Here is a 10,383-nt window from a genome sequence, read left to right on the forward strand (position 1 = left end):
CGGTTGTGCTTGCCACCATGGGTCTAGACCAACATGATCCTCTTTTTTTTTAAAGTTCAAAGATGTTTTAATAATATACGTCTGGGAGTCTCCTGAGGAAGAAGAATACTGCAAGGTTCTGTGAAGCGTGTCGAATATAGTGTTCCTATCGCAGGAAGTACTGGCCTTTTCAATATATGTCTGTCAATGTGTATTGTAAATATTTACACTAATGTGAGCAACAAGAGGATATTAAGATCATTAGTATTGTATTATATGCTGGCCCAGCTGGGGAAAATGGGACAATCCCTCAAAGATGTGATTATATTGTGACTGTTATTGAATATATTTTTGATATGGATTGTTTTACTAATGGAATTGTTTTACCCAAAATAAAGACATTTCAAATATATAGACATGTAATGTGTAATGGTACCTTAAAAGTTTGGTGTATTACTAGGTGAAACTGTTCAAGAATGAATTTTCGGATGTGGTATTGGCCCACTCAAACAAATATACAGGGTTATTCAAAAAGAATGAACCGATTTCTTTACGCAATATTTTATTAAGGAAAAGTAATGCAAAACTCCAGCCAAGTCACAAGTATTATACTCATAATCAACTTTTATTTCCTGCCTTACAAGTGTTCAATGTGACCACCATCTGCAGCACGGGCAACATCAATGCGATAAGAGAATTCCCTCCCAGGTGCGTATCAGCATATCACGATCCACTGAGTTGATCGCTGTTGTTATTCGATGTTTAAGGTTATCGAGGTTAGTGGGTAGCGGTGGAACATAAACGCGATCTTTCACATATCCCCACAAGAAAAAAAAATCACACACGGTGAGGTCTGGGGATCTCGCAGGCCAAGCACAAAGAGCAAGGTCATTGGCCCCCTTCCGACCAATCCATCGCTGGGGCACTTTTTCATTTAAAAAACCTCGAACCATTAGGTGCCAATGGGGCGGTGCTCCATCTTGTTGAAAAATGAAGTCATGCGAATCTGCTTGCAGTGAAGTGAAGAACACGTTTTGGAGCATATCGAGATAGGTTTGTCCTGTAACGGTGTTACAAATGGTCACTGACTCATTCCATGACTATTCTTGAGAACTGAAGCAATGCATCATGATATCGGTTCATTCTTTTTGAATAACCCTGTATATCAAAAGTTTTTAGTTAACAACGTAAAAAGCATTATTCCTCTCATTGACATCCAATGTAAGGGGGCACTTTCCCAATGGCTATGAGTTTTTTTGATTCTGTCATTTTCCGTGAAAGAAATGATGGGTGTTAAATACACTAGGTATGCCACTTTACAAATGTTAACAATGCATTCCTATTTAACAAAGAGATCTGATTTGGATGCAATAAACTAAGGAATAGCAAAAATACTGCATACATATCTCACTTACAATTATTGAAACATTGAGGAATCTCAGTAGCACAGGTTGCTGCCTTGTGTTTCAAACAACAAAATGGTTATAGCACTTACTCTCTCATGCGCTTCAACTTAGTCTGTGCCATAGTGTCATTAATAGCGTTTGATGTCATGGGAATTGGTGGAGACATTTTGGTGGCAGTCTGAGTATCTATAAATCAATGCAGAGAGAGACAATGTAATTCACTGTCCAATTTAATGGCATCATGAAACACTGGAAACAAAAAGTGTAATGTGAAATTGCCTTGTTAGAAGCCAGTAATTTAAAACAAATTAGTAACAATGTGTGATAAGCTTAGAGGGCACAAATCAGAGACATTCCACTAGAAGGAATGACACCAGAAAAATGTTCAGTGTATGTTCAAGGTGTTCAATTACACATATAGTATATGTAGTGTATGGCATGCCAAGGTATATGAGTCCCTTGAAGAATTTGGGCAGTATGTGGGTTATTTTTAATTAGATAGCAAGTGATGAATATGCATGCTTTACTGTACGCTTGTGAAAAAAAGCCTGTGTTAATTGGCACCATAGCACACACAGGCTAAAACAAGGTAAATCAAACACCAGGCACCTTTAAATATTTACAGGATACAAGAGTAACATTTCAGGGTTAAAACCCTAAACAGTTTTATGTGATTCAGACCAAAATTAAGTCACTATTCATTTTTAGAAGTGCAAGGAAAGCAGATTGGGCTGTTTAAATGTGAATCAGGAAATGGGTACAGCAGGAAGGATGGAAAAGGTGTGATGTGCAAATTCCTCCTTGTATTTCAATAGAAAAAAAAACACTTTTGATGCCTCTCAAAAGCAAGAGAATATAAAAAGTAAAGTTACATATTAATACAGGTTGTTTCAAAAATAATTCTCAAAGGAACACTATCACCCCAAACAATAAAAGCTGCTATCAATTATAAAGTGCAGCACCTAGAGGTGCATGCACATACCTGCAGTAGGCTTTTGTCACTACAGTTGAAACGTAGGCCATTCTGAAATGAAAAATTCCAAAATGTCATGATAGTGTCAATACTTTCCCATCTCATTTTACCTCATGGTCATTGTGATGGGACAGTTGGGATATGTGGAAAACACTTGACACTACTCATGACTGTTGGAGGTCTTCCTGACTAGAACAGTCCAGTATTCAGCCATAGCAGGCTCCAGATGTCTGCACTATATACCTATAATCAGTTTTTTATTTGGTGGCAGAGTTGCTTTTAAGTGATCTTGTCGCCTTGCCCATTTAGGGCAAAGTAACATATTTTGTGTAAAGCTCACCTACAACCACATTATGCTTACCCAAGCCATTCCTTCCACTGTTACAACTGCCTCCATAATAACCTTGGCAGTTGCTGTCAGAGCCAGAGACTGTCAGAGGAAGTAGTGATATCATCCCCTTCTAGCCCCAAGTACTGCATCATGGTAGGAGATCACATGGTCCTCCATGCACCTAAGTACAGGGTATTTTGCAGTGGAAGCCACAGAACAAGGAGCAGCAAAGGAGTGCTGGGGAGGTGAGTATAAAATAAAGTGACAGTGTCACCTGTTGATGGAGAAATATGGGGGCTGCCAATTGCCATTGTTGACCCTATAATAATTCTAGCTACCTTGCTGTTGTGCTGATCTAGCAGCTTTAGTTTCTGAGTCAGTTAACAAAAGGAGTAAAATAGTTTACTTTTAATACCATCTGTCATGTTACACCCATATCCATGGTGTTACATGAAACATGGTCACATCACCAGCCCTCCACCCTCATCCCAACCCTCCCAACACCCCCCACCTCCACCCCCCCCTTACCTGAATCGTGGAGTTCTTCTTTCCACAGGCTCCTGACAGTTTTTGAATCTTGTGAAGCTGTATGTGGCTCTGCCCAAACAGCAGAATCATCCGTCCACATATCTTTTGACAGGATCTGTGAATGGGGAAACTACAAGTCTGCCACTGTGGCAGAGGGACTACCTCTCAATGGGATACAAGTACAGGGACTTCACCACCCTTGTGGTCCATACATACTTCCTCCCATCCATGATACTGAACGCCTGTACCAGACCATATCCACTGATCTTAGTTGCAATGCTTTACTGGCTCTAAAGCAAAAAATTATATTACATTAATTATTATTTTTTTAAGTAGACTTTGCCTTTAACTGCAAGGATTCATAAAATAACCGCTGTACAGTTTTTTTTGTTCTAGTCATCAATTAGAATAAGTGCAAAAATATTTAAGGGGTTTTTAAAAATGAAGCACAAAGAATAAGAGAAACATATTTTAATGGGATTTTAAAATATCCTCCTCTTAGCACAGATGCATTAGGACTTTAGAAGATTACTTCAAAATGGCTCTTTTAAAGGTATGGCTCAAAGTTTCCATTACCAGATCATAAGTATTTTACTATAGATTTTGTCTCCTTTTCCATTTATTGCCTTCAGCACTTACCTTGGACTCTCCCTAGTAATTCCCTGCTTAACTAGATCTCTATTTTCTTGTGTTAGCACATCTTATGTGTGGCATTAGGTGTGCAGCAGAAGAAATATCTGTCTTCTGAAATTGATATCTCAGTCTCATTCCTTTTGTTTTTCTGAATAATGATTTAAAGCTGACCTCAGGGCACGAACAACATTTACTACACTAATACCCCAATATTTAATCCTTTTTAGCCCAGAAACCCTTATTTACTTACCTGAATATGCTGTCATGGGAGCATCAGTGGTATGTCTTCTGGCAATGGAGACCGGTCAGTGCAAGTTGACCAGTCTTGTTTCTGCCCCTTGCTGTGTGATGTCTTGATGCTAGTGCTGTAACAGCACAGGACCCTTTGATAGACTAAAAAGCAACATGGCCGTTGCAAGAACTACCTTCACACCCAACAGTGCAAAAGAGTAAAGAACTGCAATATTGTCTGTCACAGGATCAATGATCACAGTTTAGATTGTATTTCCACTATTTAAAAAAAAAAAACCCTCTATATGTCCGTTATGTGTTCCTATTCACACAGCATACTGAAAAATTACTTAAAAAAATGTCTTACCTGTTAGATGTTTTGTTAAATCAGGCAAGATGGTTGATTCCAAGTTTTTCTTAGCCCTTTCACAGTGGTCTGTCCTTATAGAAAGACTTGGGACTGAAATTTGAGGATTGTGTTTATCTGGTAAGCTTCATTAACATACAATGGGCTAGCTACCTTAGACCCCTCACTCCTCACAGCCCCTCCTAATATTTCAAAGAAATAGAAGCTAGAAGAAATGTGAACCCTAAAAATCCTAACCCGAGTAAAAACAATTGAAACTGCGAGAAGCATTTTTTATTATTATTAGCTTATGCTATGTGAATGGGAACATGTAACAAACATAAAATAGGTGTTATCCCAATTTGGCTGTGAAAGTGGAAATACATTTTAAGGTAGAAATTGGGGCTCTTAAAGTGGAGTAGAAAAAAAATCTGTTTCATGCCTGGAGTTCAGCTTTAAAGGATAAAGGATATCTATACAAAAGTTGAATTAAGTTACCTCTCAAATTTATTAGACTTCTGGAACAACGTACCTGCATAGCTAAAGGCCAGGACATTTTCCAAATTCAGCATCATGTCTTTAATATCAGTGTCCTGTTAATTACAAGGGAACAACCACAAATATTTTAATCAGATTCATCATTAGCAATGTTTTACAGTGCAAAGCTGATACCATAAGTGTATATAAATACAAAAACAAAATGTAAAATACTGCAGTTTATCATTTCTAGGATGTGATGGCTGTATTAGTTTTCTAGTTTTAAAGCTATTTTTCACCTTTATTTCAACCCAGGGGTGACAATGTCCATTCACCCTACTATATCAGGAAAGCAGAAACAGGACAGGACTACAGCAAATTCAACCTCCCTTCTTCTCCGTAAGATATATGGAAGAGGTTCTATAGTCCCCAGAGATAATTGAGAACAATGTAACTGATAAGAATGCAGCACAGGCACAGAGCACAGGCAAGATGTTGTCAGCTGACAAGATTTCTGGTACGATCAGCAGATATTTTTTAGTATGTATCAAAGAAATAGAACAAAACACATTCAATGGTGTATTTAACACACCAAGAGGGATCAGATAAGAGAAGGTCCGTGTTCGGGTTTACATACCCTTTAGGAAGACAAATGGTCTGTGTAAGAAGGATTTCTATCTTTTGAAATAAAAATACACTAGATGATTTTTACTTCTCTTTGGGTTTTGTGATGAATACATGCTCTACCTTCTTTCAACAGCATTAAGATATGTTTCACACACTTGTACAACCCATTTCCAAATTCCACCCAGCAATGTTTCAATTACTCCTACAAATCATACAGAAATCTAATTTGCCCAACTTACTTCAGTTTTTCTTTTCATGTTCTACTACTGAGAGTCCCATGTTTCCCAATCAGAGCATTCAGAGTTCAATGACAGGTGCATGTTTGCTGCTGTGGGCCTCCTTCCAACCTGCATTTGATGTCCTTCTAAGCTTGATCAAATTGTCTACCTGAGAAGCAGTTTCTGACATAAACAAATACCCCTCAACACAGGCCCTTAACCTAAATGGATAGCAATTCATCATCTTAGGAGGCCACTCTGCCGAAGTACAGGCTGCTCAAACAGGATGTCATGATATTTAAATGGCTTGAAAGCAGGTGGGATCCTTTTATAGTTAAAATGAATCCCCTACAATGATTCAACGGCAGACAAATGTATGTAATGCACAGAGCAGTATGTAATGGACAGAGATTTACATATGCGCTATTATCATTTTGTATTGGTGCTTAAGAATACGTTTCTCCGTTTTTCATATGTCCAATTGTACAAAATCAATTAGATAAAACAATTCGGGTCAATATTCCAAAATATTCCTTTCTGTATGGGGCTCTTCTATGTAGTAAGATGAATTCCCCTTGGTCCTTCTCTCTTTGGACACACAGCTGCACTTGCAGACGGCTGGCAAAATAAGTATTGTTGTTCAAAATTGACCTTTCTAAATACTTTCAACAACAATGGGAAATCTGTGAAAGGTGTAGACCTCTCCATGTTACTATATGGCAGGGTGCAACTCAACTGTCACAAGGCTGAAAACAATGACCATTGTGGTAAATAACATACGTGAATTGAGCCTCTTAACATCTTAACAGGACACCTTATTGAGATTTATTTAACAAATTGTTTTTTTATATACGATAAGCATTTCTAAATAAATGCACATACAAATAGCATAATAACAATGAAATTGTTAACAAAGTTAACTAAAACAGCAAATGGCTATTCATGCATTATTTAGTGAAATGTGCCATATAGATAGCTTTCTCTAAGTCACTTTCAAGCTCCAAGATGACAGCTTATCAATATCCTGCTGTGATTTTATAGGCAATGCATCACTTAGCAGATATGTACCAGATAATCAAAACAAAGAACTCAGGAGAAAGGAATGGTTAGTCCTAGATAATTTCTTAATGTTTTGCTATGCTTGGTCTGATCACATACAGTATAGTAAACCTTTTACTATTGTATTAGTTTTGAGCATCTGAAAATAAGAAATGATTATGAATGAATACTTTCATCAACTGATACTGTATAGAGATTGATGCAGATCTGCTCAGTTTGGGAGATACAGTCTCTCTCTGCATTTCCACTGGCTTGTCCTGTGTTGTTTTTAATGACTGTGATGTTGCCAAGTATGACACAGCCCTATTTACACTTGAGCTGAATGTCTTTGGTCGGTTGGTCGTTTTTTCAGGTTTTTTTTTTTAGTATTTGTACAAAATTCTTTGTGTTTTTGCGCTCATTCCAGGCTTAAACATTGTTTTATTTTTTTAGCCAATGGAAAGCTAGATAGTAGGCAAGAGAATGCCCAGTTTCTGCATTTTCCTGCACATGTTTCAGGTGCTCCAATTGAAGTCTGTTAGGGCCAAAATGTGTGACTCTGCCCCAAAAGAAGCTCATGTACTTTTTCGAATGCCGAACCTCAAGCTTCAAGCATCACTACACTCAGGTGTGACTGGGCACGAGTGAATATAACCGTTAAATATAAAGCAAATACTTGTTTTGTTTGAAGCGCTTCTGGTGAAGCTTCAAAATGCTCTTCAAATTGCTCAGGTGTGAACAGAGCCTACATTATATCATAAGTATGTATTTCGTGCACTGCAAATTAAATGCAGCTAAAAGCTTATTGCATTTACCATTGACACATTGACCTGATGGTATAGCCCCTCCCACTACCAGCATGCTCTGCTTTTTGCTAATGTCCTAACCATTTTTATACCACAGACACAGCCTCTGGTGTAACCCATTCAGTAATGACTTACTTTGTAAGTAAGCTGTGGTGGCTGAGCAACAGGATTTACCTAACTATTAAGACCGTTGGGCACCTTTCCCTAACATACGCCTATTTTGTGTTGGTTAACTCGGAAAGGGTTAACGCTAAAGGACTAAGTGATGACGAGGGTGCAGGGTGAAGGACTGACTGATCACGCATAGGAGTGCCCCACATGTGTGCTCCACACTCTTGTTCCCATTAATTAAGCATGAGGTAACATCTTCTGCTACTGCTCCTTGTTGCAAATAACATGGGGATCGTCCTTGGTTGGATATTGCTATTTGCCTACAATGACCTGGTTACCTCCAGCCTTCTGAGAGTCTCCGGCTTCCAGCAACCTGTTCATTAATAACCAAGGCTTAACTCTATAACCTGAGCTATATTGTCCCTGCCTTGCAACATTTTGTGTCCCAAACATTTGGAGAGCAGTCCTTCTGTACCGGTTTCCTCCAGCTCTTAATCCACTAACAGCTCCAGTATTGCCTGCACTGCACCTTATAAAAGGCCTGACACTGACAGCCTAAAACATTGTCCTCTGCTTGAGTCCCTACACCCCTCAGAGTCTTTCTTAGCCCTGTAGGCAGCAGTATAACCAAGCTGTCTCTAAATCCTGTGTCCCTCAGTGAACTCCAAGAAATAGATTTCAAGGTAAATTAATTTTTGTTTTAAATAGGTAAACATGAAATATGTCATATTAATATTTTATCATTACAATTTGCAGCTTTAAAGTGGAGCTCGAATCAACTTTTATTTCTTTTAGGCGAGCCTAAGAGAAACACGAGTTGCCATAGCTGACCTCCTTCTGAGTATGTTAGTTGTCTGACTAAGGCTTCAGCACACTCTAATTCATTTTTTTACAAGCACACAGCAAGTGAAGTCACTGTGAAGTCATGACACCTTATCTCCCCACATACTCACTGGGTCAGTGCCAAAGAAAGCATTAAAATAGAATGATCAATATGACAGCAAACATCTACAATTTTCAGATAAGCAATTTCAGTCACAGTAATGCTAATGACAGGTTTCCTTTAGCTGTTCCATAGGGCATTCTCATCTTTGCCATTGCTGGCATTTTTCTGAACATGCTAATTGCCTGACTTATCGTCTGACCTAGAATAAGCATGCAGATCAGAGAAGTAATACTGAGATCAGAATCCGAACTCCTGATCTTACAGGCCAGTGACTTGGAAAGTTCTGATGCCATCAAATCATTGCAACTAGCCAACTGGCCTGAAGAGGAGATCACTAATGGTATCTTTCATATTACCCTAGTACAGGTTTCCTTTAAATTAAAACCACTTGAAAAATGAAAATTTGCAATGGTATAGAGGACATCTAGAAATGCTGCTATTAGCAAGCATTATCTATACATTTGTTTCAGGTATCTATATATGCATTGCCAAACCTGACCTTAAACACCTGGTGCTCTGAACAAATTAATTGTAGATGTCACATTGTTGTCACACCTGTTGATATGTCGTTTGAGTTATCTGTGCATCCTCCTCCTCCTCTATCAATTCTGTCTCACTTTCTTCAGAACATGAGTCAAAGCCATCTTCATAGTATTGGTCTGCTATGAGTGGATCTTCAGGAATATCTGTAAAATATAACAACATTGCATACACTGATTATTAAAATATATTCCAATAAAAAGTAACACAGTAACTGATAGTTTACATTGTTTAATAGATATAAACAAATAAGATGCTGACAATATGAGTTAATTTGATTGGAGATATGGGATGTCAATTGTTGGATGTAGAATACATATTGCTGACTGTATTATCTTGACTGCTTATAGTATATAACCATACCCTTGATCAATGTATAGAAAAATGTCTTATATACCAAGAAAAAAAGAGGGTCATGAAAAGAGGGGTATGTGGTACAAGGCACATAAACAGAGTGTAGCAGAAACTATGGCTCTGGGGGCACAACTGTCAACAAACCTATAGTCCTGAGATGTCAATTGCCCGATACGGCAATTGTTGGAAATAACTGTGTCACTGTGTCACTTTCTTGGCTGTGCAATATGGCAAACAAATGTAAATCACAACAGATGCATTCTAGATGGTATATTAACAAGGGTACAGGCACTACACATCAGTTATTAACTGAAAGGAATCAGGCTGATTTACAGTATTTTAAGGAAGATGTTACAGCAAATTTTAAAGCAGTCTCCTATAATCCAGTGAGAGGAAATGCCTCTAAGTTCAGCACAGCGGACCCTTGTAGTCAAGGCGGTATGTACACATCATGCTACCCAGGTACATCTTAAAGATCTTTTAGTCCAAATTCCATCATTTGTATTGGGAATATTCTTTTGTAAAAACGAATTCTAGAATGCATTGTTAGACACAGCTTGCGGTCTTTATATGCACTACTGCTTCCCTAGGCACTAGGCCACAAGCGCCTTATAGAAAATCCAGCTCTACTTGCAAGACCCATCTACTAGTAAATCAAGCAGCCACACACAGTCATATACAAACGTTTGAACACTCCAACTACAATTCCATGTTTTGTTGGTCTTCTAAATAAAAAGTAGTGTACATAAGCTCTGCGGAGAACAAGGATTCCCCTGTGCAAAGGTTCGGATACCCTATGAGTCGGGAACATCCTCTTTGACACAGTGGCGGATCCAGGG

The 10,383-nt window shown here is 38.3% G+C and overlaps 1 protein-coding gene across 1 annotated transcript in view; it reads right to left on the reverse strand.

Moving 5' to 3' along the window:
* Positions 1 to 10,383, reverse strand: part of NEK11 (NIMA related kinase 11) — a gene marked incomplete at its 5' end in the record, with an annotated part of 142,270 nt that overhangs the window by 17,941 nt on the left and 113,946 nt on the right. The window contains 3 exons of the mRNA XM_018568112.1: positions 1,475 to 1,571; positions 4,960 to 5,020; positions 9,206 to 9,336. Of these exons, the coding sequence (XP_018423614.1) occupies positions 1,475 to 1,571; positions 4,960 to 5,020; positions 9,206 to 9,336 (289 nt within the window). The remainder of the gene's footprint in view (positions 1 to 1,474; positions 1,572 to 4,959; positions 5,021 to 9,205; positions 9,337 to 10,383) is intronic.

Source organism: Nanorana parkeri, unplaced genomic scaffold, assembly GCF_000935625.1.
Source record: "Nanorana parkeri isolate BGI_ZX_2015 unplaced genomic scaffold, ASM93562v1 scaffold1139, whole genome shotgun sequence".
In the NCBI taxonomy this organism is placed as follows: domain Eukaryota; kingdom Metazoa; phylum Chordata; class Amphibia; order Anura; family Dicroglossidae; genus Nanorana; species Nanorana parkeri.